The 25,958-nt window shown below is 45.7% G+C and overlaps 1 protein-coding gene and 1 long non-coding RNA gene across 2 annotated transcripts; one reads left to right on the top strand and one right to left on the bottom strand.

Annotated features, from left to right (window-relative positions):
• Positions 1–938: 938 nt before the first annotated feature.
• Positions 939–4,861, top strand: LOC309363308. Its single transcript, XR_014165300.1, has 3 exons — positions 939–1,818; positions 2,080–3,688; positions 3,720–4,861. It is a non-coding gene; the product is annotated as an uncharacterized lncRNA (long non-coding RNA).
• TRIM16 (tripartite motif containing 16) lies at positions 4,671–13,268 on the bottom strand. Its single transcript, XM_081899448.1, has 6 exons — positions 12,533–13,268; positions 9,874–9,969; positions 7,967–8,200; positions 6,257–6,428; positions 6,066–6,161; positions 4,671–5,914 (listed from the first exon to the last, which is right to left on the bottom strand). The coding sequence occupies exons 1-6, from the start codon at positions 13,094–13,096 to the stop codon at positions 5,247–5,249; spliced, it is 1,830 nt and encodes a 609-aa protein (XP_081755574.1). The 5' UTR covers positions 13,097–13,268; the 3' UTR covers positions 4,671–5,246.
• Positions 13,269–25,958: the final 12,690 nt, after the last annotated feature.

Here is a 25,958-nt window from a genome sequence, read left to right as displayed (position 1 = left end):
TCCTGGCAATGCCAAGGTCTCGACAAAAATCTCCTATCCACAGGTTCAGAGATGTGATTTTGATTTCTGCCAGGGACATAAAGAGTTAAATTTCCCCTCCCCACCAACCAACCAACCCCTCTGAGACTGCTAAGGTGTGAACATTCACTACATTCAGGGAATGAACATCATGTCTAGTTTGATCCCTGTTCACCAGCATATACAAGTCTTGTGGCACCTTCAAGAGGTAAGAGATTAATTGTGGTGAAGTGAGTCCATCTAGTCAATGAATGCATACGTCTGCTAGTGTCTAAGGGGCTCTTAGAGGCTGCCCCCCATCTTCAAAAAGGGGAGGGAAAGAGGACCCAGGTAATTATTGACCAGTCAACTTGATGTTGATACCAGAAAAGATCCTGGAACAGATAATTAAAAGAATTGGTCTATGAGCACTTAGAAAAGGATGCTGTGATTACTAAGAACCAGCATGTTTTTCTCAAAAACAAGTCATGCCAGAAAAATCTCATTTCTTCTTTTGATAGTGTTACAAGCTTGGTAGATCAGGGGAATGCTGTGGACGTAATGTATCTTGAATTCAGATAGTCTTATGGAGAAGTCGATAAAATGTGGGCTGAATTAGATAACTGTTAGGTGGATTTATAGCTAGTTGACTGACCAGACCCAAAGAGTGCTTACAAATGGTTCCTCATCATCTTGGAAAAGTGACAAGTGGGGTGCTGCAGGGTTCTGTCCTGGGTCCATTGTTGTTCAACATCGTTATAAACAACTTGGATGAAGGTATTGAGAGGATGCTCATCAAATTTGCAGATGACACCAAACTGGAAGGGGTAGCTAAGGCCACTGAAGACAGCTAAAAAACAAGCTAAAAATCACATTTAAATGAAAATCCATATTATATGATACACAAATCAATACAGCATTTAAAATTTATAAAACAACATTGACAAAATAGCAGCCAAAAATTTAAGTTCATACACACATTCTTCACAACCCCATAACTCATAATATTTCAGCTCCTTAAAATACATATATACATAATGCCTATGGCAGCAACTCCCTCCTAGAGGTTCCTCGGGCTGGAGGTGGAGGAGCACTGGTGAAACCAACCACTCCCTGATGGCAAACAGAGTCTCTATCCCCTTGCAGTTCTTCCTCACATTCAACTCCCCAAATTTCCACACCGGTTTGCAAATTCATTTTGTTGTTGCTGTTAAAGCCCTCATGAAAATTCATCAGCTTTCGGTGCAGATTTATTCTAATATGCATCATTTCATATGCAATTTTGCCTAACAGTCCCAATTTTCGCCTCGTTCATTTTTGTGTTTTGTATTTTCACCAGTTTTTTATTCCGTATATTTTCATACTACTCAAGATGGTCTCTAAGCTGTTAAGAAGATGCAGTAACGCTACAATATATAACAAACAAACAGCAAAACTGGAAAACTGCAAGACAATGCAATAAAATCCTGCCCCACCCCCCTCACCAGCAAAAACGTAGCAGCACATTTTAAAAGCATCTTAAGAGTCAGGGATCCCTTTTCCCTTCAGCATCCCTCTTGTCAAAGCATACCCTGACTCACAGTAATAACACTCACCCCAACCAACACATGCACATGGTATATGCATTTACGTAGACACCACTTGACTGGAGAACTGCAATGCAAAATGCAGAAAAGTGCACCTGAGTGTTTCTCAGTTCATGCACTGTTTCAGAAAGTGCAAATCTGGCAGATTCACCTTTCAGCTCTACAATCCTATGATTCTATAAATGTCACCCCTATCTCTATGAACCAGGAAAAGAGACTCCTGGCCGCAGCTACCGTATTTTTTGCTCTATAAGACTCACTTTTTCCCTTCTAAAAAGTAAGGGGAAATGTGTGTGCGTCTTATGGAGCGAATGCAGGCTGTGCAGCTATCCCAGAAGCCAGAACAGCAAGAGGGATTGCTGCTTTCACTGCGCAGCGATCCCTCTTGCTGTTCTGGCTTCTGAGATTCAGAATATTTTTTTTCTTGTTTTCCTCCTTCAAAAACTAAGTGCGTCTTGTGGTCTGGTGCGTCTTATAGAGCAAAAAATATGGTAAGCATCTGGGGGCATGGCACCTTGGCAGAAGTTCCCAGTTGCAAACATACTTTTGAAGACAAGCAGGCTGAGCCCTTATCCCAGGCATAGGCAAACTCGGCCCTCCAGATGTTTTGGGACTACAACTCTCATCATCCCTAGCTAATAGGACCAGTGGTCAGGAACGATGGGAACTGTAGTCTCAAAACATCTGGAGGGCTGAGTGTGCCTATGCCTGCCCTATCCCATGATTAGGCCCTTTTCTGATCAGGAGCACCTCTGCCTCGTTTACATTGTAATTCACTTCATTAGCCCCCATTACTGCCTGCAAAGGTGCTTCAGAAACCACCCCATCCCAGTCAGCAAAGGATTCTAAGCTTCCTACAGCATGTGAAGAGATTTGCATTCATCTAAAACGGCCTTCCCAAGCACTTGAGTGCAAATTGCTCTGGAAATCTTACATGAAATCAGACTCATGCAGCACGTGACTCACAGCCAGCACATCAGATCAGTTATGCAACAATACTGCCCCCTCGTGGGGAAAATGCATTCCTGGGCCTTCCCGAAACCGTTGTCTTGAGAGACTCCCCAAAGTTGGTCTTCTCTCCACTTTTCCTGAAAACAATTCTTGTCTTATGAACATGTTTATTTACCCAGCCTTCACATCAAATTTGGGGATGTATAAAACGAGTAAGTTAATTTTAACCCCACGTTTTGGCTACCCTTTATCTGACCCTGAGCGAGCAACCGTTCAATGCTTCTTTTATGTCTTTCTTCCGTCACTCGCTGCTGCTAATCCGCGCTCTCGCGTTCTGCCAAAACAAACCCACATCTTACAATGTTTGTCAGAGGAAAATGGGTGCATGTTACATGAGGAGAGCCACACACAGAGACAGGCCAATTAGCTTGCCCAAATGCATTGATACGATCTGACTTCGGTTACACTGATACCAGTGGAATCAAGTCACTGTAAAAACCAAGAATTTTGACTTAATTGGGCTTTATTTGTTTTTTAAGGACAACAATCAAAGGGAGCCAACAACATGCCCGACAATATTCAAAATGTTGGAGTAATTACGCTCCAACAGCTCTCCAGAACAGTAGAAACACATTTCTCTATCCAGATAACGCAGGCATTTCAAACAGAATCTCTGTTACAACCACTGCACTAGAGCCCAGTTCTTACATTATACACATTGCTCTTCAAGCAAACAATTACTGGGGAGCTGGCACAAAATGAGCTTTTCATGCTCCTTATGTCACTGTGTTAGACATGGATGTTTAAAGGGGTAAAGCCAGGGCTTTTTTTTCCCAGCCAGAACTCACCAGAACGCAGTTCTGGCTTCTCTCAGGTGGGTGCCATTGCCATTCTAAGAGAATGAGGGAGGTGTTCATGGTAGAATGATGGTGAGTTCTGGTACCTCTTTTTTTCTAGAAAAATAGCACTGGATGAAGCCTATGTGAATAGACTACCCACAAAAGCTTCCTTGGGAGCTAGAAACCTGAGTGCATAGCCTTCTTTGCCTGTGTGCACATTGTACATTTAAAGCACACTCAAAGCACCTTTCCCCCTCCAATATTTCTTTGCACTGTAGTTGCTTAGGAGTTGCTGGGTACTGTAAATCTGTGAGGGTCAAACTACGGTGCCCAGAATTCTTTTGAGGGAAAACGTATGCTTCGAAACTGTTTCAAAGGTATACTGTGCACACAGCTCTCAGGAAAGTCCACACACTCAAAAGTCTACACTGATAGGCCTTTCCCTTGCCTACTGGGGGATGCTGGAAGCTTCATGAGTTTAGGAGTTCAAAGTGGTTTATGGGCCACAGGTTGTCCTAAAATCTTGACGTCATCAGCCTTCGCTTAAGCAGCAGAAGCTAGTTGAACAACTCCTTCTCTGGCTACGATGGTCGGTACAGGAGGAGAAATTGTACAGAGAGGAGCTATGAGACGTTTCTTTTGTGTCTGTGCAGTTTGAACTTCACCTGTACTGGAGAGAAGGCAGTTTTATCATCACAGCCATTTCTCCTCCATTCCTGAATTCACAAGTTAACAAAGTTAAAATAAAATAAGGTTTCCTTTTTGTAACGCACTTCCCACAGGAAAAAGGGAATTCTAGAGAAAAACAAAATCACTTAAAGAAAGTGAAACCTTGACCATTAGTTTCTCAGTTTAGAGGTGGTGTTTAACCGGCTAGCAAGCAAACAAAACTGTCAAGATGCAATCGACAGTTTACTCAGTGATAGCCTTGTCCAAAATGGTCCACACCCAAGTTTGCATGACCCCTTTCCTGAAACAACAGACTTTGTACTTGCCACATATTGTGAACCTGTGGGTCGGGGCCCTGCTCATTTGATTTTTGCGAGCACCTAGTATTAAAAAAATCAATCAATGATGATCTGATTTGCTATAGGCCAGGAATGGGCAACAGGTGGCCCACAAACGAGGTCTAGGCCCTGGGACAATTTCACCTGGACCTTGGTTATCCAGCCACATTTCATTCGATGTAATGTTATTCGTTTAGAAAATCCAAACCACAGATTTTTCCAGACAGTGTAAGCAGAAAACAAATTCTGATACCATATCAAAACAGTCAAAGAATCAAAACATAATAAAATGTGATAAATAATAAACCAAAGTTTATTCAACCTGCCAAAATAATGCAGTAAATGAGAAATGCCCACAATTTCCTTTGCTAAGAAAGAACAGTTGTTTTCAGAAACTGAACAGCTCTAATGCCGTGGTACTGCTCATCCAGGCCACATGACAAGAGAACTGGAGACTTGCAGTGTTGCTGTTGATGTTGTTTTTTAAAATATGCTTCTTTACAAATGTCTCAGTTGAGCATCAGGGAGCAGGCAAACACTGAGGCAGCCAATGCCAGTCTTTAAAGGTGCATCAGTTCCCTACAAAGTTAACAGCGTGACCTTGGAGATTCCCTTTCCCCCAGCTGCTTCTCAATTTGGAGAAGATATTTAGTGGGCCAGTAGGCAACCAAAAAGGTAAACATGCAATGAACAATTCAGCTCACTTGATTTTGTGACGTGTTTGTTGGCCAGATAAAAGTATTGCCCTAATATGGATATTTGATTTCCCCCCCCCCCCTTAGAGGCCATCATGTCTGCCTTTACCTTTTAATTAATTCAGTGGCACACTTGTAGTAAGAAGGAGTGCCCATGATCACATCACTTCATCAATGGCTGTGTCCCGACTCTGATGTCTTTGTGCTTGCCTCTGTTTCACTCTCAGATGCCAAGGCTGTGCTGGAAGAAGCTGCTTCTCCCAAGTGAGCAGAAAGAGGTGCCAGGGTGGCCTCAGACTCATCCCACAACTTGACAATCTGCACACTGTTCTCCTTCTTGGAAAGCCAGAAGGCTGGGTAGAGAGGCTCAGTAAACTTGCACTCAAACTTATGCAAAAGAGTCATGACATCTGAAGCAATGCCGTAAAAGGAGAGGGTGCCCCTGGGGTAATCCAGGTAAACTCCTATCCTGCTGAATCCCTGGACTTTCAATGGTGTCTCCACATCACTATGCCAAGCAGAGAACTCCTTCCCATTCCACTTAACACACCAGGAGAAGTCATTCCCTGAGATGCAGCTGTTGCTTTCGGAACCTTTCCGGTCAATGCTCTTGTTCGTCATGCCAATGTAAACGCCAGCCCCAAATATTTCGACCTCAAAGTAGTAGCGGCTGATGTATAAGCTTTTGCCCGACAGCACCTGGCGCCAGTGCTGAAATCTCTCTGGGTGATCTGGGTACGGGTGCTCCCACGGTGTGGTATTGGTGACTTTGTGGTTGTCTTCCAAGAGCCTCAAATAGCGATGAGCAGTAACCGGGTCAAATGTCAATGGACAAATATCTTTGGAGGAACAAGAAATATATCATATTAGTTTAAAACCACCGTTTTCTTCTCGCTGTTCCCCTCAAAACTCTGCTCAACAAACTGACAGGCTTGCTCTTAAGAGTCTATTGATCTGAAAGATATAGTCATGTATATAATTATGCCTTACATTTCAAGAAGTCACTCCTGCTTTTAGGTTCTGGGGCCGTTATGCGGTGCTTGAATGGGATCATGGCGGACACCATTGTTTTGATGCCAGCGTCCTCTGCAAAAAGAAAAGTAACACAACAGCTTAGTTGCAGGAACAACAGAGGAAATGGTCACTGGACTGGATGAGAGGGTTGGTAGATAGGCACTCACCATCTTTAGCAAACTCCTGCAACTTGTCTTTATAGGAAGTTTGTAAAAGTTGCAAAATATGTTCCGTGGACTCTGTGACCACCCTTCGGATCCCTGACAATTTGTCTTTTAGGCCAATGTAGACACTGGGCAACGTGTCGTCTCCTTCACTCTTCTTGAATTCACAGTATTCCTGTTAATAAATACCCACATACATACATAAATACCGGTAGGGCCTCTCCAACCAACATATAATCGCCCAACCTCAATGCTACCTCCTCACACAGCAATTAGGCAAAACCAAACAAACCCTACATCAATTGGTGGCAATGGAAGTTGCTTTAAAAGCCTAGTTGCAGTGCAAGGACTGTTTTGTCCCCACAAAATCAGATACAGGTGAGAAGCCAAGGGTTTCCACTCTGGGTGTTTGATTCCCTGCCCCCACCTCTCTCCCACACACAAACCTCACGCAACAATAAATATTTTTAAAACAACTATAGGAGTTGTTATTTAAGCCTAACTGGATTGCTTTTCAGGGGAGTCACAGCTGGGCTGGGCTGGGCTGGGCTGGGCTGATCCTTCCCTTCCAATGTGCTAAACAGGAAGATGCTTCTAAAGAGGGATATGCACTTCTTAGCCTGGCCTCACTCCCTGCAACTAACTGCTCTTCTATGGTAGCTACAGAAAAGGAGGCACACATAATGCACATGGTTGGTTCAAGTTACTGCAGCCTAATAACCTTCCTGTTTCTTGACCATCATTGTTATTAATATTTATCTCCACTTTTCTTTTCCAAATCAACTCAAAGGGGCCAAATCCCAGGTCCAGAGACATAGCCCCTGTTTATCAGGCCAAGACCCATCTCATCTCATAACCCTGCTTGGGAGGGGGAGCAGGAAGCAACAACTGCTCCAGATCAGGGCCCTGCGGGTACTCCAGGAAGGAGCTGGGCATCAGAACCATCCACAAAACTTCTCAGTCATTGTCTGATGGCTGCTGGGGCAGCAGTTTCATCCTTGCCTCTTTGGCTGGACAGCTCCCCAGCTGATTCAGGTCTCCTGGTCTCAGGCTTGCTCCTGCTGCTTCTGGAAAGTCAGACAGCTCCCCAATCTCATGGTACAGGAGGAGTTTGAGCCAAGAGGCTGAAGGTTGCAAAAATGAAGTACATACATAGGAGCAGCTGCTCTCTCCAGCAGCTTCTGCTCACCCAAATGCACACATTAGCTGCCCATGCAGCAGCAGCTGGTCTCACAAACACATACACAACACATAGTGTACGATGGAACTTGCTCACACAGGAGACAGTGAGGGTCACCAACTTGGATTGCTTTAAAAGAGCACAGGGCAATTTTGTGGAGGATAGAGCTATCCATGGCCACTTGCCACCGAATGTCAATGTTCTACCTCCACTGTCAAGCCTAGTATGTCTCTGTATATCACATGCTGGGAATCACAAGTGGGGGAGGGGTCTTTTGCACTTGGGTCCTGCTTGTGGGCTTCCCAGAGGCATCTGGTTGGCCACTGCGAGAACAGGATCCTAGACTAGAGGGGCCACAAGCCTGGTTGAGCATCTCAGATCACGCAAACACACAGGAGCATGCACAGCTTACAGAAAGAAATGCAATGAGACAGCAAGGGTTGCATTTCATTAGCATTTCCTTAACCCAAACATTTGACCACTTTAAGTCAGCAACACCAACTGACCGTTTGCCTCTTTGCCACTTAAGGTACCTTCAGAAAGATGATGTCATTCGTGTGTGTGGCCATCTTCTCCAGCCTGCTCTTGCATTCCTCCATCACCACCCGCTTGTTCTCAAGGTGGATCTTTATCCCATTAGCATGATTCACGGCACCACGCTCCTTCTCCTCTAGGAAAGCTAGCACAACAGACTGAGTCTTCTTCACTGCTTGGAGCAGCTCCTCAAACTTCTCTTCCACCAAGGTTTTCACTTCAGATACGGAACTCTGCAGGGGAAGGAAATCACCATCTTTGTTATTGGAAAAGTAACATAGTGCAGTGGTTAGAGGTCCAGTGTGGTGTGGTGGTTAAAGTGTCAGACCAAGTCCTGGAAGTTCAGCAATCAAATCTCCATTCAGCTAAGAATGTCACTGAGTGGCCTTGGGTCTTGGGCCAGTCACTGTCTCTCATCCTAACCTACCTTAGAGCGTTATTGCAAACATAAAATAGGAAAGGGAAAGAGAACAATGTATGCCCCTTGAGCTCTTTGGAGCAAAGGTGGGATATAAATATAATAAACTGATTGATAAATGTGCCCATATTAATATGAGATGTGAGGGCAAAAGAAAGAAAAAAAGCTGTTGAACAAGAGAAAACAGAAGGCACTGTGAAAATAAATGAGCAACAGAGACAGAGAATATCCCCTTCCTCTAGTAGACAGTCAACTCCTGACAAGACCAGTCTGTCACTAGCTGTCATTCAACTACTTGGCACTGGGAGTGTGCCATACCTGCTCAACATGGAGACAGAATCATCTACATCAGGGGTGGCAAACATACAGTTTTTCAGATGGTGTTGGACTCTAACTCCCATCATCCCCTGCCAATATGATCAATGGTTATGAATGATGGTAGCTGGAGTCCAAAAACATCTGAAGGGCCGTAAGTTCCCAACCCCCGAGATAAACCTTCAAGCCGGAGGAGCAACCCACAGAATATTTTACATTCCTCAGGCAACTACCAGGCTAGCAGAAGGGTTACGCAGTTAAGAAGCTTTCCAATAAGTGAAAATGAATTGCATTAGTCACTCCTCTATTATTTTAAGGAGGACCAACCCTGTGGGAACCTCCCAGCCACATAGAAATGTTACTCATCTGCTGGATGATATCATCAAGCTTTTGTTTCCACAGCAGATTGAGCCTGCCACTCCTCTTCCACATTGGCCATCAAAGTTGGCACATGTGAGTAACAATCCAGACAAGGTAAGAAGTGTTTTGGGTCCATAGGAACACTGATCCTACGGCCACAGATTTTGTGGCTATACTTTGAGAAGAATCAAAGAACAAGATGAGCATAAAAGGGGGGAGTGAGAGAAATCAAAATGATTAAAATGCTAAACCACAAACTTTAGTCCCTGTTTTTCCATGATGACAATAGCCATCAACAACACTCAGCATCCTAGGGCCACTAGGATGGTCCTTCACATCGTGAAGCTACATCTGCAAGCCATCATTTGGATTTCCCAGAGAGTTACGATATCATATGCTCCAGGGCATGCTTCCTGAAGCTAGTGCCCTCCAAATGTTTTGGGCTCCAATTCCCATCATCCCTGACCATTGGCCATGCTGGGATGGGAGTTGGTGTCCAACAACATCCATAGGGCACCAGGTTGCTCCAGGACATTATGAGAAATTGCTGCTGTTGCTAACACTACCAGCTATGCCTGAGGGGTCCGCCAGAGGACATTTTGCCCAGGATGTTTCAAAACCTGGAGCCAGCCCTGGTCCAGATTGTTTTGGGGGTTACAGTCAGTTAGCAAAGTCTACGAAGATACAGCCTGCTTATAACAAAAAGAGGGCTATGGGAATGCCTTTCTTTATACAGTACAATACTGCCAATTTGAGACCAACCTGAACAGGAACTTAGCTGCAAAGAAAGAGGTGGCCTAATGAAAATCTTACCACTATAGACTCTGAATTTCTCTGCAGCTTATCAATTGCATTTTCTGCTGACTTCAGTTTCCAGTCATAGCCTGCTTGGAGCTGAATAAGTTCATACTGTGGGTAGATAAAATCAGAGGTTATTGAAAGAGGCAACTCAACATTTTTTAAAAGCTATGAATCAAATGGAAATATCCATTTTCCCTTAAAAGCAATCAATCTGGGATTCATATCCCCTAAGGGCCAAAGTGCACATTACATTAAATGCGCAATCATGAGCTAACAAACTGAGACAGGTAGAGGTGCTGTTGGTCAGTAGGAAAGCTTAGTACCTGATGGGGATGCACTGCCCTTCAATGACAAGGTTTGCAGTTTGGGATACTCTTGGAACCCAACTTTGCCATGGGATTGTCAGGTGGCAGCTGTGTTTTTGCACAGCTTTGACCAGTGTGCCAGCTGTGCCCTTTCCTGGAGAAATCAGATGGATACTGTCACACATGTTTTGATCGCATCTATTCTAGATGAGATGCCTGCAATGTGCTCCACATGAGGCTGCCTTTGAAAGGTATTCAGAAACTTCAGCTGAGGCAAGATGTGGCAGGAACAATGTTAGCCTGTTTTGCTTTCCGAAGCAACATGTTCCTGAAATATACCACATTATTTGGTTCCTCTGAGCCTTTAGGGTGGGGGCGGATCTACGTATGACTAGGAGCATGTCCACACTGCATGTCCACATGCATTTAGCACCCCCAAAATGCACCTACATGCAGTATTAAACACATGGCGGAGTCCCCATGTCATTCCTCTACCACACCTCCAGTTGATCTAAATTTTCATTCTTCATGGGGACAGATTATGAGCTTAACAAATCCCTTTGGTATTAAATACGAAACATCAAATAATAGTTCTATCCCGGAGAACAGGAATAGACAGAAAAAGCCAAAAGCTCACACCTCCTACACAGGTAGTCATAACGGCTATGAATACCTGCCTCTTTCACCCAAACTATGATTCACAGCAATTTCTGGAATTACTGCTACATTATAAAAGCCTCAGGCTGGGAAAGTTTCAATGTAGAATCTGGGACATGGAAACAATCATCCAAATGGGAGGAAATCAGAACTCCTTCGTACTTGTTTGCCCAAAACTGCACCCTAATTCATCATTAAGAACACCGGGCACTCCTTTGAGATTATTGCTGTAGGTCTGTTTACTTTTAAGCTAAATATTTTACAAGGAGCATGTAAAGTCCATGCTTGTTTTTGCCTAAACATCTGAATGAAAGATGCAGCGGCTTGTTTTTAACACTGGGTGAAATGTGTGTTCATATTCAGTGGTTTAAATAACACCCACCTTGCATAACTACTGGGGGGGGGGTGATACGAGTGTGATAGAAAGGGAAAGTGGAAAGGAGGAAGTAATTATTACATTATTTCTTACATTCTGTCCTTCCTCCCACATAGCCAACAATCATAAAATGACGACGTTAAAACCAGCATTTTAAAACCTCAGTTCAGAATACCTTGCAATATCCAATACGCTACAATGGATATTATAACACAAATCATATCAACGGAGGTACTGTAATTATGCTCCACTGCTCCAGTGCCCCATGAGAGTAAATTTCTAAGCTGCTGCCTAATTCAAGATAGTGTGGGAGACCATTTGATCTCAACTGGACAGGAGTTCTATAACTAGGGTGCCACCACTGAGAAAGCCCTACTTCATGCAGTGGTTCCTTGAACCATATACCACTGGGTGCAAGTAGAGTTCAATGCGCACAATTGCCACAACAATGCTAACTATCTCTGAGTGAATGAATCTTAACTTTAATAGCTATTGGTCCCATGATGGTGTCGTATATTGGAAACTCTCACTGCAGCTGAGGATCTTTCCAGTTCAATTTCTACCTCGAGCTTCTATCCGTAGGAATTATGCCTACTGAACTACTGGTTCTCTTGTCCTGTGGCAGCTGCATTTTTGTCTCAGTCCTCACTGAGAGTCAAGGCATAAAGCCAAGGGCTGAGCCACAGAGCCAGTCATCTAAATTGCCAGAAATACAGGCATGTGTCAGCATTTGACACTCAGTCACAGCTTCCCAGCATCTGTATCCAAGTGCCAAAAGCTGATCTGTGCCAAATTCTGCATGTGCTGCCAGTGGTGACACAACCAGTTCAGTCCTTAGTAATATAGCAAACTCCCCAGTTGCCCTGGGCTTGGGATAATTGCAAGCAGGCCCCGAGTGTAGATAACACTTGGCAATACCACCCTTTTCTAACAGAAAGCAGGCACACCCCATTTTTGTCCATCCAACTTTTGTCAGATTTCCCCTGAACTGTGATCCCTTCTGTGGGATGGCCTCCTGGGTTTCATAATATGTCAAGCTACATAACCATGAAACCCCAGGCATCCAACATTTGCAGCAAAACCCTAGCATGTTTACTCAGCAGCAAGCTCAGCTGCATTCAGTGAAGCCTGTTCTCCAGTAAGTTTGCAATTCTAAACAATCTTAACATGATATCAAGCAGGAATCCCTCCGGCAGCACTCTGGGCCAGCCACGAACATGTAAAAAGGCTGTGTGCATATGAATGAGAACTCTAGGCCCCATATTTCCTAGCAAGCCAGTATCCCCTGACATTCCCCCTGAACATTGACAGTGCTCAGAAAGCTATAATTTACCTCCTTTTCTTTCCTGGCTACCCCACAGGTGACAGCCTTATGTCCCTGGTGTCCATCTGCAAGGCACTCCTCACAGACACACACAAGGTCAGTATGGCAGAACCAACCAAGGTGCCTCTTGTGGACTTCGCAGCTCTGCATGTCAATGTCCTTCATTGGATCCATAAGCTTATGGGTCTGGAGTTTGGCGTTCTCCAAGTGAGGCTTCAAGTGATCCTGGCAATAGTTCACCATGCAGGTCAAGCAGGACTTCACCGCCAGCACCTTCTCAGCCAAGCAGAAGTCACAGAGGACCTCTTCTCCCTCTACCGCGTCCCCTTCCCCAATCTTGCCTGGTGGCTCCTCTTTGGGTCCATTTTCAGTCACATTCTCTCCTAGGCCTACTCCATTGCTGGGAACGTGTCCTCTTTCTGGATCCGATGACAGAGGGTCTGCTTCATTTTTCAATCCTACGGTCTCACACTCTTCCTCGCAGATCTGTGATCCATTTGCCGCATGGATGGAGTCTTCAAGTATCAGTTCTTGAGGCAGTTTTTTGGGACAGCTGGATTCAGAGTCAGCCATTTTATAATATCTCCTGAACAGAGCTGCTTCTCCAACTCCGACAGCTGCTGCCTTCTAAGGTGTTTGCACTGTAGCTATACGCAGCCCAGATATGAAAGAACAGTCACACCTGAACACTCCTCAGCGCCTCAGGATATTAACTCTTTCCTGTCACCTTCCATAAGCTTGAGTTAAATTACGCAGCTTGGCATCCAATAAAATAAGCTGCTGGCGTGCTCAGCCTCTTCTCTGTTAAGATTGCTGTGAATAAGCACCAATCCACAAGTGGCTAGTTATCTTTCTTATTTTCAAAAGGAAGGGGGAGGCCCTATCCAGAAGGGGATGGTGCGTAGTTCAGGAAATACCTGGCATTATTACTCATTCCTTCTCTCAGCTTAACTCTGAGTAATGTATACAGACCAAGAGGCTTTTCTGAAGCCGGAATGTGGCTTGGGAGGCACAAGAAAGAATTGTGCAAGACAGCGATGGGAAACTCTGTGGCTTTCCGGATTTTGCTGAACTCCAGCTCCCATCAGCCCCAGCAATGGGGCAATGGTCAGGGATGAAGGGAGGTAGAGTCCAGCCATACCTGGTCCCCAACCCTGGTGCAAGAACATGCTGCACAATCCTATACATTTCTGCTGAGAATCCCGTTGCATGAAATTGGAAACCAAAAGAAAAAGGCACAGCACAAGAATGATTCAAATTAATAATGTGGGGGGTTGGGGGGGGAGACTGTCAAAGCAAATAAAAGCATCCAAACAAGAAAATGTGGAGGACAACTCTTATGGACAGTTCTACAGGTTCAGGCAGCACAATCTCTTGGAAGCAAGCCCCACTGAACTTGATGAACTGTGTGAGACTTTGTTTAGGCTAACATGCTCAGGGATAGACTGCTAGTTGATCATTCAGGTTTGGAGATTGATTGTACATGGTTCGAGAAGCCAATGAAAAGGAGGGCTTGGGGTGAGGAATCAGAAAGATACAAGGACCTGGGAAGGAACTTCATCAAGATTCTGAATATTCAGGTTGCATATTGTACGTTCTCTGGGCAATGTGCACATTCTCTCATCATTATGCATAGTCTCCAAGAAACATGCCTTTTTTTCTATCTCCAGTTCAGAAGCTAGCAATGTGAAGGCATTGGGCTGCTTGTCAATCACAGCTTAATCTTACATGACCCACAACATGCCCTTCCCAGATCAGCTGATGGAGAAAATACTTTTTTTGCATTCCATCCTCTTTTTCATCCCTCTCAGCTGTTTTCCACTCAACTGTGCAACACAAGCAAAATTGTAGGGAGAGGAAAGTTTTAAATCCTGCCTCCCACCCCCCTGATGTAAATTGCCCCTCCTGCCATGCTGCTATTGAGCTTAGGGGAAAACTCGAAAGCAGCATGGGGGGGGGTCAATCATCATTAGAATTGCAGTGGAGTTAACCACCTGTGCTGGTCCCGTGGGTTACCAGAGAGGCGAGGTCCAAGTACAGTCCGTGGTCAAAGATGCAACGTGGAGGCAGTCCATAGTAGCTGAAGCTGGGTGCAGGGCAGGGAGTCGGGTGAAGTCAGGAACAGGCATGCAAGCAGGGAGTCAGGGCAAGTCAGGAACTCAGGCAGGAACTAGCAACCAACAATGTTGCTCCCACAACTTGTGACTGGGGCTGGCCGGCTTTTATCTGCCCCGAGGCATAGGGTGGCCCCGATCCTCTGGTGACTCGCCTCTCCTGGCCTGGAGGCTTGCACTCCTCCTGTGGGAATTTAGTTCCCTCCGCCTCTCCGCCTCTCTGCCCTGAGCCTCTGCAGCTCAGGAGAGGCTGGAGGGTTACCGGACCCAGAGGCAACCTCACCTTCCTCTGACAGGGCTGAGAGTGAATCACCTGCAGGCAATGGGTCCTCCATCACCTCAGGAGCCAGAGCAGACTCAGTTGATGCCTGCACCTGAGGATCCAGCACAGGTGAGAACCCTTCAGGCTCATGCCCCAACCCCGGCTCAGCTGGTTCTGGAGGTGGGGAATCCTGTGCAGGCTGGGATCCCTCAGGTTCAGCATCCGAGTCTGAATCCCAGGCCACCACCTGAGGAAGGGTTGCTCAGCAGAGAAAAGAGGGCTGGGAGAGCTTTCGATAAGCAGAAACTGAGTTTTCTTGTTACACCATTTGGGTTTGCCCTAAGGAACCAAGAGACCCTGCAGCCTCCATGCTTCAAAGCCCTGTTTCTCCTACTGGCCCCTTCACCCTCTCTCTGCTGCCCTGCCTTCTGCAGCAAACAGGAGTTCAGTTTGTGTTCCCCACAACAGACGGGAAAGAGAGGGTGGGCAAAGGGATCTGAGGGAGGGCTATGGGGCAGGGAGCCAACCAGCTGGATAGTCTTCCTGCTGCCTCAAGACATTTAAAGGATTCCCATATGAAGACATGACAAATATTGATTTAGGTGCATTGTTGCTTAGGAAAAATCCAAACATTGGGGCCCCAGTTTGCCATGTATTCTTAACGAAACCTGTTTTTTGAACCAGGCTTTTGCCTATACAGTTTCTTAAGATTACAGAAGACCTCATCTTTCAAGGTGAGTGTATTAATAAAGCTTGGTTATGTTATTTGCTATGCTGAGTCAAATGTATGATGCCAGGTATAGAGCAGATAAATAGGTGACTGCCCAAGGAAAGTAGGGTTGACAAGCACCGCCTATCAGCTGGTGCTTGGTGCTTGCAAAGCCTTTTGCATTCTCAATTCACGTGGGACATTGCTGAAGGTTAACTGGCCTGGCTGATACCCCACATGGACTGTGCATGTGCTCTAAAGATAATGTCCCCACATTCGCTACAGGATGCAGGAGTTCCTTGACATATTAGTTGACATGGAAAGAAAGTCTGAAAACCAGGCCCATGGGGTTGCCAGTTCGCAACTCAGACCTTTCAACCATCTTGAGAAGCTGTGTTTTCTGGATAGAGAACAAGTCACACACAACAGAGGTGGGATTTCCCAGAGTAATTTTGTTAGCTAATGCGACTACTGAACCCTGGGCAGAAATTTCAGGAGGATCATACAAACGCTGCCAAAATGGGGCAGAACTAACCATGTCGCAATGCTCAAGAGAACAATATGTAACTGCTGACAAGCTATTTTTCACATACAAACATACAGTAAGTACCAGTTCTATGAGACTGACTGCTGTGCAAATGATCGTTATAAGCATATCAAAAGGTCTTGATCAGGCTTCCTCAACCCTCCAGATGTTTTGAGACTACAATTCCCATCATCTCGGACCACTGGTCCTGCTAGCTAGGGATCATGGGAGTTGTAGGCCAAAAACATCTTGAGGGCCAAGGTTGAGGAAGCGTGGTCTTGATGGCTTATCACCTGTGATGCTGTCACCATGAGTAATGAAAGTTCTCCCCATGCTCCATTTCGACAGTAGTTTGTGCCTTTGAAATGTCTGCCTGAACACTCCATCACTGCACCACTCAAACTGAAGCACATATGCAGTCTTTTAAAAACAAGGGTGTCCTTCCTTTCTAGCACTTGAGCATGCACATTTCCTGATAATAATAAAAAAATAGGTGGAGGCAGAAGCACCCAGTTGGACTGGACGTTTCCATCACCACCACCAAGAAAACTGGTATAAACCAAAGATGGAGTATTGCAGATTCTACTTGCGCTGCTTTAACACTGAAAGCAAAATCTGGATTTTATTGTCATCTGGAATGACTCCCAGATTTAAATGCCTCTTCCTGCTCCATTGCAAAATGGGGAAGCCTACATCTTCCTTATTGCTAGTAAAAGAAGTCCTGTCACATGAGGCAAAACACACCAAGGCAATACTTTCCAGCAGTTCACATAAAACCCCAAATCCATCAAAGCTTGCAAAAATTTGAATCCTGTTTATAAGCAGAGGGAAAACATTAATGTCTAGCTTTCTTGTTTTGTACCCATTAAACTGTAATGCAAGGTGACACTGTTTCTGCTAGAAGTTCTGGTCTTGATGTAAGAGTATATTATATCCAACAGGATAAAACCTAACGAGATAATGATGGCTGTCAAAGGCAGTATGCCTCAATACTGGTTGCTGCAGGTCACACATGAGGGAGCTGTTGGGCTCATGTTGTACTTACAGGCTTCCTGACAGGCCTCTGGTTGGCCATGGTGAGAACAGGATTCTGGACTAGATGGGTCTTTGGCAGGATTAACGGGGCTCTTATGCTCTTGGGGGGAAGATGAAGCAAGAGTCATTCAATTGAGACATTAAGTCTGCTTTTGGCAAAGATGGGAATTAACAGCACATTTTCTTGATGTAACAGACCCTCCGCTCTTAGATGTCTTTAAAGTATAACTGGACACCATCCAGTTGAAATCAATATATTCTTGCTGTGTTTTAAAAAGGGGGATGCATTGAATTTCTGTCACCTGTTTTTCAGAAGGTCTGTACCACCTTCTTTTTGACTGGACTCTCTCTGGCTATCAAGACCATTTGGTGCAAACTGAAATAAAAAGATTTGACAAGGGACTCTGGTGCAGCCATGTCCTAGCATCACAGAGGTCTTGTTTAGATTTAAAATCTGTCATCACAACAAGTGTGGAAATGCTGTATAATATGCATGTAATACATAGAAGCATAGGAAGCCGTCTTACATCAAGTCACACTTTTGGTTTATCTAGCTCAGTACTGCCTCCAACAAGGGACGCGGATGGGGCTGTGGGTTAAATCACAGAGCCTAGGGCTTGCCGAGCAGAAGGTCGGCGGTTCGAATCCCCACGACAGGGTGAGCTCCTGTCGCTCTGTCCCAGCCCCTGCCAACCTAGCAGTTTGAAAGCACATCAAAGTGCAAGTAGATAAATAGGTACCGCTCCAGCAGGAAGGTAAATGGCGTTTCCGTGCGCTGCTCTGGTTCGCCAGAAGTGGCTTAGTCATGCTGGCCACATGACCCGGAAGCTGTACACCGGCTCCCTCGGCCAATAAAGCGAGATGAGTGCTGCAATCCCAGAGTTGGCCACGACTGGACCTAATGGGTCAGGGGTCCCTTTACCTTTACCTTACTGCCTCCAACAGCAACAGGAAACTAGATCTGGTGACAGCGCCACCCTCTGCAGCCCAAACTCTTCCTTTGTACCCCAGGCTTTGCACCCCCAGTATACTGAGGGACTTTTAAAGAGTAAGAAGCTTTATCTCCAATAAAGGCTTTATTTAAAGATATGATCACAGAGGTTTAAATTGCAGAAAACTCTTTAACTGCTGTCTTTCAAGATGGTCTCATAATGCCAAGACTGGAGATACTCCACAGCCTGCTGCTTTTCATTGTCAAACAGCAGGCAGATGCTTATCTCTCTGACCTTAGCCCTTAACACCACAGCACTAAGACTGGAGATAAGCCTATCCCGAATTTTAGTGCTGTGGCATTGAGTTCTAAGATCAGAGATACCTCATCTCTGATCTTAGCACTTACTGCTTAGATCAGAGATAACATATCTTCACGCCTAATGTCATAACATTAGGTTCCTGGGCATGGTTTGCGTCAATGTAGTCAACACCTACACATGCCCCTTCCCTGTATAAGAAGCATGCTAATCTTATGTTGTGGGATTGGCAAGGGAGAACTGGAAACCCATATTCTTTCTTAATTTCTGGTGGATTCTTGCTTCCCTCCTGCAGTGTAGGTGATTGACTGATTGATAAGATTTCTTACCTGCCCTTCTCCATAAGGCCCCAGTGCAGCTTATAGAAAATGCAAAGATATAAACAGAAAAAATAATACAGTTATGAAATACCGTATTTTTCGGTCTACAAGACGCACCAGACCACAAGACGCACCTAGTTTTTGGAGGAGGAAAACAAGAAAAAAAATATTCTGAATCTCAGAAGTCAGAACAGCAAGAGGGATTGCTACGCAGTGAAAGCAGCAATCCCTCTTGCTGTTCTGGCTGGCTTCTGGGATAGCTGTGCAGCCTGCATTCGCTCCATAAGACGCACACACATTTCCCCTTACGCTTTAGGAGGGGAAAAGTGAGTCTTATAGAGCAAAAAATACGGTATATAAAATACATAAAAATTGTTCCAAATGGAATGGAACCATGCAAATTCAGCAATAGAGTTGAGTGTGACAAAACAAACACAAATGATCTCGGGCTGCTGCTTAGCAATGGGCTTCTAGCTGCTAAGGAGTTAAGGCAAGGGCTGGAACCCAGTACAGAGCTAGATGCTTAGCCAATTAAAATCAATAGGCTGAGGTAACTTGGCTCTGAACAGGATTGTGACAGAATACAAAAACCCATATCATCATAAGAACTTTATATTGAGAAATCACAAAAATCCTTCTCTGTTTACCACTGGGAATGCTTTTATTGATCATGCCTTTCAAATGGAAATGAAATGAAGTACAGATTTGTTTCAGTATGTTTTCCAAAACCACTATGAACTGGATTTTTAAAAATTATACTATCTTACTTCAAAATAAATTCCATATTTCCCCTTTCATCCCATTATAATAACAACTTTCGTTTCATTTTTTCAGAGTCCACATCAAATGAACAAAAAACTTGCCAACTGCAGTGGTTACTGTTATTTTTTACACTCAATTTTTTATTTTAAGTGTGTGTGTGTGTGTGTTGCACAATATTTATTCAGATTTACAACAATCATGAAATAATTTTATAATTACATTGTACCAAACAGTATATATATGGTTCAGTGTCTTCTTGAGCTTTCTTACATCAATACATAAAAAGCTGTCCCGTTATTCAATAAAAATATGAAAAGGGTGTTAGTTAACTTTACCATGTGGGGCCACCACTAAGATCCTGAAAATATAGTAAGTAGCAGTCAATGTAGTAGGAAGAACTGCTGAGCCATCCTCCTGACACCAAGGTTACTACAGCTTATGACTGGGGCAGGGCAAGGCAGCAGCCTGGGTCGTAGGAAGCAGGGCAGGCAGATTGCCACCCCGAGTGTCATCCCGGGGGTGTGACAAAATCCCCTCCGGGCGGATCGCCGCCACACCAATCACCCCCTGGGTGGCTCGCCCCACCCCCGGGTGCACAACATGTGCAGTGCTCTGGGTGCCTCAGTGGCTAACTCCATCGCTCGTAGTAGCAAGGACACACCTGCAGGGACACACCAATGGAGCCAATCTGGTGTTTCCTCTGATGGGTCCACACAGCCCTGATGACACCCATTGCCCTTCCTCATCCTATCCCCACCCAGGTAGTAATGCCAGCATTAGGAGGTCATCTCCATGGCTCTGCCCCACCACTACGGCTGCAGGAATCTATTATTCTCTTCAGCGTTATTTTGACTTATTAGTCGCTCACTACTAAAGAATCTCTAAGCGACTTGCAAAAAATTAAGAGCCAAAGGCATAGCATAAAAAAGGAATACATTACAGTAAAACCATCACAGTGGTAAACAGACACAGCAAAACTTCAGTGGCAGAAAATAGTTAATAAAGAGCAGAATATTTATCATAGTCCATCAAATGTCTGGGGTTTTTATGTGATGCAGAAAGGATTTTAATGATGGTTCCATTGGGTAAAATGCTGGGGTTCTTATTTTTCCTCCATTTGCATTATATGAGCAGCTGTTAAAAGATGTACAACATCACCACCCCTCTGTCCCCTAATAAAGCTAAATCTTTCACATAACCAACCAAATAACGTAAGTACTATTTGGCAATAGATTGTGTCTGCTGGCAATTCACTTTATTTTTCCTTACTATGACTGACCAAAAGCTTATTGCCATTGAGTAAGATCAAAATATATGATCCAGGCCTGCATTTATTGCCTTATGTCTCCAGCAGATACTGCTTGTGATTCTGGAAGACTGCCACCCTCCACCACCCTGATACGGTCTGAAGAAATGAGATCTAGTTCTCCACAAAGTTATCCTTTTTATTAAGCCTCATGCTAACTTATCCAATGGCCATTGGGGGTCAGTAGTCAGCAATCTCCCTGACATATTGCTTACCAGCCAACATAAAAACACAAATTGCCCTCCTAGGGTGCTTCTGGATGAGCTGTTTATTGAACATCCATCTTGATTTGTTTGTAGGAAGGTTATGTAATAGTGTCGTGCTGCTCAGCCATGGCAGAGCTCAGTGGTGGGCTAGGCCAGCCAACCAGCCAAGTCTTAGGGAGCAGAATCCAAATACAAGGTTCAGGCGGGTGGCGCTGTGGGTTAAACCACAGAGCCTAGGGCTGGCCGATCAGAAGGTTGGAGGTTCAAATCCCCGCGATGGGGTGAGCTCCCGTTGCTCGGTCCCTGCTCCTGCGAACCTAGCAGTTCGAAAGCACGTCAACGTGCAAGTAGATAAATAGGTACCGCTCTGGCAGGAAGGTAAATGGTGTTTCCGTGTGCTGCTCTGGTTCTCCAGAAGCGGCTTAGTCATGCTGGCCACATGACCTGGAAGCTGTACGCTGGCTCCCTTGGCCAATAAAGCGAAATGAGCGGTGCAACCCCAGAGTCGTCCATGACTGGACCTAATGGTCAGGGGTCCCTTTAAGGTCAGGAGTATCTCAGTTCATGTGGTCAGACAGTCCGGGGGGTCAAGAAAGCTGAGAGTCATGAAAAGCAAGAAGCAGCAAGGTCAGGCCAGGAACTACAAATGTTGTTTCAGCAATTGACTGAGGCTGGAAACCCTGCTTAAGAAAGCTGGAGCGAAGGAAGGCACTGGTGGAATGTGAAAGTTGACGAAAAGCAAACTTTTTGAGTTTCTTGTCCATGGTCTCTCCCAGCTACAGAAGCACCGATTCAGCTCCTTGCCAAGGGCGCAAAGGAGCCTAGGTACACCTCTGCTTAGAACCCTGTACAATCAGGTTCCACATCACAGAGGGACCCTGTTGGGAATTTCCATTCCACCTTTAGTTGCAGACATGGAACTGTTGTGTGTCACATGTCTGTTTACATTCCAGCACAGTTTGCTGGGAACGTCTGTTGTGTATAGCCTTTGCTTTTGACTCTCTCTCTGAGGAGACAAAAGAGAGGTGACATGTTTTCTTTGTCCTTGATTTATGCTTAATAAATCTGTAGCTTACATAGAGAGAGCAGCATCTCTTCACACCTTCCCCCAATGCGTGAGCAGCCAGAGGCTGGGGTTTGCAGAGGGCTGGATGGGTAGGTGGGTGGGTGGATAATAATAAATAATAATAATAATAATAATAATAATAATAATAATAATAATAATAATTTATTTATACCCTGCCCATCTGGCTGGGCTTCCCCAGCCACTTTGGGCGGCTTCCAAAAAAATATTAAAATACTGTAATGCATCAAACATTAAAAGCTACCCTAAACAGGGCTGCCTTCAGATGTCTTCTAAAAGTCTGGTAGTTGTTGTTCTCTTTGACATCTGGTGGGAGGGTGATCCACAGGGAGGGCGCCACTACCGAGAAGGCCCTCTGCCTGGTTCCCTGTAACTTGGCCTCTCGCAGTGAGGGAACCGCCAGAAGGCCCTCGGTGCTGGACCTCAGTGTCTGGGTAGAACGATGGGGGTGGAGACGCTCCTTCAGGTATACTGGACGAAGGCCGTTTAGGGCTTTAAAGGTTAGCACCAACACTTTGAATTGTGCTCGGAAACGTACTGGGAGCCAATGTAGGTCTTTCAAGACCGGTGTTATATGGTCTTGGCGGCCGCTCCCAGTCACCAGTCTAGCTGCCACATTCTGGATTAGTTGTAGTTTCCGGGTCACCTTCAAAGGTAGCCCCACATAGAGCGCATTGCAGTAGTCCAAGCGGGAGATAACTAGAGCATGCACCACTCTGGTGAGACAGTCCGCAGGCAGATAGGGTCTCAGCTGGTAAACAGCTGCCCTGGACACAGATTTGACCTGTGCCTCCATGGACAGCTGTGAGTCCAAAATGACTCCCAGGCTGCGCACCTGGTCCTTCAGGGGCACAGTTACCCCATTCAGGACCAGGGAATCCTCCACACCTGCCCACCTCCTGTCCCCCCAAAACAGTACTTCTGTCTTGTCAGGATTCAACCTCAGTCCATTAGCCGCCATCCATCCTCCAACCACCTCCAGACACTCACACAGGACCTTCACCGCCTTCACTGGTTCTGATTTAAAAGAGAGGTAGAGCTGGGTATCATCCGCATACTGATGAACACCCAGCCCAAACCTCCTGATGATCTCTCCCAGCGGCTGCATGTAAATGTTGAAAAGCATGGGGGAGAGGACAGAACCCTGAGGCACCCCACAAGTGAGAGCCCAGGGGTCTGAACACTCATCCCCCCCACCACTTTCTGAACATGGCCCAGGAGGAAGGAGCGAACCACTCTATGACAGTGCCCCCAGCTCCCAGCCCCTCAAGACGGTCCAGAAGGATGTTATGGTCGATGGTATCAAACACCGCTGAGAGATCCAGCAGAACTAGGAAACAGCTCTCACCTTTGTCCCTAGCCCGCCGGAGATCATCGACCAGTGCGACCAAGGCAGTTTCAGTCCCATGATGAGGCCTGAATCCCGACTGGAAGGGATCCAAATGGTCCGCTTCTTCCAGGCGTGCCTGGAGTTGTTCAGCAACCACTCGCTCAATCACCTTGCCCAAGAATGGAAGATTTGAGACTGGGTGATAGTTGGCCATCGTGGCCGCATCTAAAGATGGTTTTTTAAGAAGCGGTTTAATAACCGCCTCTTTCAGCGGGTCTGGGAAGGCTCCCTCACGGAGGGAGGCATTCACCACCCCACGAAGCCCATCGCCCAGTCCTTTCCGGCTAGCTTTTATAAGCCAGCATGGGCAAGGATCCAGGAGACAGGTGGTTGGTTTCACTCGTCCAAGCAGCCTGTCCACATCCTCAGAGGTAACAGATTGGAATTGATCCCACACAACTTGACTAGACAGGACTCTAGCACTCTCCCGCCCCGGCCCTGCTCCCACAGTGGAGTCTACTTCTTCCCGAATCTGAGCGATTTTATCTGCAAAAAACTTTGCAAAATAATTGCAGGAGATCATGTGGCCCCTACTGGGCCCTGATGTCGCAGCTGGTTCCGCTAAATTGTGAACCACCTGAAAAAGTCTCCTGCTGCTGTTTTCTGCAGATGCAATAGAGGTGGCGAAGAAGGTCTTCTTCACCGTCGCTATCGCCACTTGGTAGGCTCGACATTGAGCTCTAACCTGTGTCCGGTCAGATTTGGAATGAGTTATCCGCCACCGGCGCTCTAGCCATCTCAACGATTGTTTCATTGCCCTCAGCTCCAAAGAAAACCACGGGGCTGTCCACGCTCCATGCAATCGGAGAGGGCGCTTCGGAGCCAAACAGTCAATAGCCCTGGTTAGCTCCACATTCCAGCAGGCCACCAGGGAATCAGCTGAAAGGCCATCAACATGGGATAAAGCATCCCCTACCACTCTCTGGAAACCATTTGGATCCATTAAGTGGTGGGGGCGGACCATCCGAATCAGTCCCACCTCCCTGCAGAGGGGATGGGTCACAGAGAAGTCCAGTTGCACCAGGAAGTGATCTGACCATGGCACTTCTTTCGTTTCGCTTTTACTTAGTGTCAGATCACTAACATCCATAGAGGTAAACACCAGGTCCAAGGCATGTCCGCGGCTATGGGTTGGGCCAGACTTATTCAGGGACAGCCCCATGGAGGCCATGCTTTCCACGAAGTCCCGAGCTGCCCCTTTTAAGGTCATGTCGGCATGGATGTTAAAATCCCCTAGGACAACCAAACTAGGTGTCTCCAGGAGAACATCCGCCACGACCTGAAGCAGCTCGGGCAGGGAATCCTTGGTGTAGCAGGGAGGTCAGTACACCAAAAGGAATCCTGTACTGTCCCTATTGCCCAACTTCCAGAACATGCACTCGGAAAACTGGGTCTTCCCAATAGGACGCCTGGTGCAAACTAATGACTTCCTAAAAATCACTGCAACCCCCCCTCCCCGCCCACATGACCTGGGTTGCTGTGCGTAAGAGAAACCTGGTGGACAAGCAGCAGCAAGGACAGGCCCATCTGCTTCACCCAACCAAGTCTCTGTTACACATGCCAGGTCAAGTCCTCCATCCATGATCAAGTCATGGATGGCAGTGGTCTTATGAATCATTGACCTGGCATTGCACAGCAGCACCTTCAGGTCACGTGGGTATCCCTTGCTGATTCTAGTATCCATCCGGAGCTATTCTCTCTTCCTCCATGTAATTCATGTAAGAATTACAGGGAGGAGAACAGAGAGGATACAGAAATGATATCCGGGTAGGACAGTGATGGGCAAACCTGTGGTCCTCTTTGTGTTGTTGGGCTACAGCTCCCATCACTATTGCCAATTGACTCTACTGGCTGGGGCTCATGGGAACTGAAGTCCAATAACATATCAAGAAGCACAGATTCCCCATCCCGGTCTAGTGTTATGAGAGGGAGAGGAAAAAATACCTCTAATCAGTTTCTGTGCTCCATGCATATTTTTTAAACCACTACCACACCATATCCCCCCTTTGGTTTTCTTTCTTTTTATTTTTAAAGTTCCAAATATTGGATAGTCTTTCCCCATAAGAAATATGTTCCAACCCCATTGTCATTTTTTCCCATTTCTGTACTTTTTCCAACTCCACTTATATCCTTTTTTCAGAATATGGCTAGAACCACATGCAATTTCCAAAATGAAGTCAACTATCATTTTTATAAAGACATTACTGGCAGTATTATTTCCATTTCCTCTCCTCATAATTCCTGGCATCAAATGTGCCTCTTTTACTGCTGCCAGACACTGATTTTATATTTTCACTGAGCAGCAGTGGCTCTAGGAGACAGGAACCTTTTTTTTTTGTGGGGTGGTGGCGGGGGGGGGGAGGAGTTGTTACTATTTTAAAACAATTGGGAATCAGAAATCTTTGGCAATGTACTACAAGTCACCCAGAGATTTGTCACTGGGTCACAATCTGCCTTCTATCTGCCCCTGC

The sequence above is a fragment of the Podarcis melisellensis genome (assembly GCF_964234715.1).
Source record: "Podarcis melisellensis genome assembly, chromosome: 2".
In the NCBI taxonomy this organism is placed as follows: domain Eukaryota; kingdom Metazoa; phylum Chordata; class Lepidosauria; order Squamata; family Lacertidae; genus Podarcis; species Podarcis melisellensis.
The sequence above is the reverse complement of the archived record's forward strand: the minus strand, read 5'-3'. Positions and strand labels throughout refer to the sequence as shown.

Bases quoted from the DNA above. Each gene is read 5' to 3' on its own strand.
- TRIM16 (XM_081899448.1), bottom strand. From the start codon at position 13,096: ATGGCTGACTCTGAATCCAGCTGTCCCAAAAAACTGCCTCAAGAACTG. The intron at 9,970-12,532 runs GTAAATTATAGC...ATCTACCCACAG, and splicing joins TAGCCAGGAAAGAAAAGGAG to TATGAACTTATTCAGCTCCA. The intron at 6,162-6,256 runs GTGAGTGCCTAT...TTCTTTTTGCAG, and splicing joins GCAGGAGTTTGCTAAAGATG to AGGACGCTGGCATCAAAACA.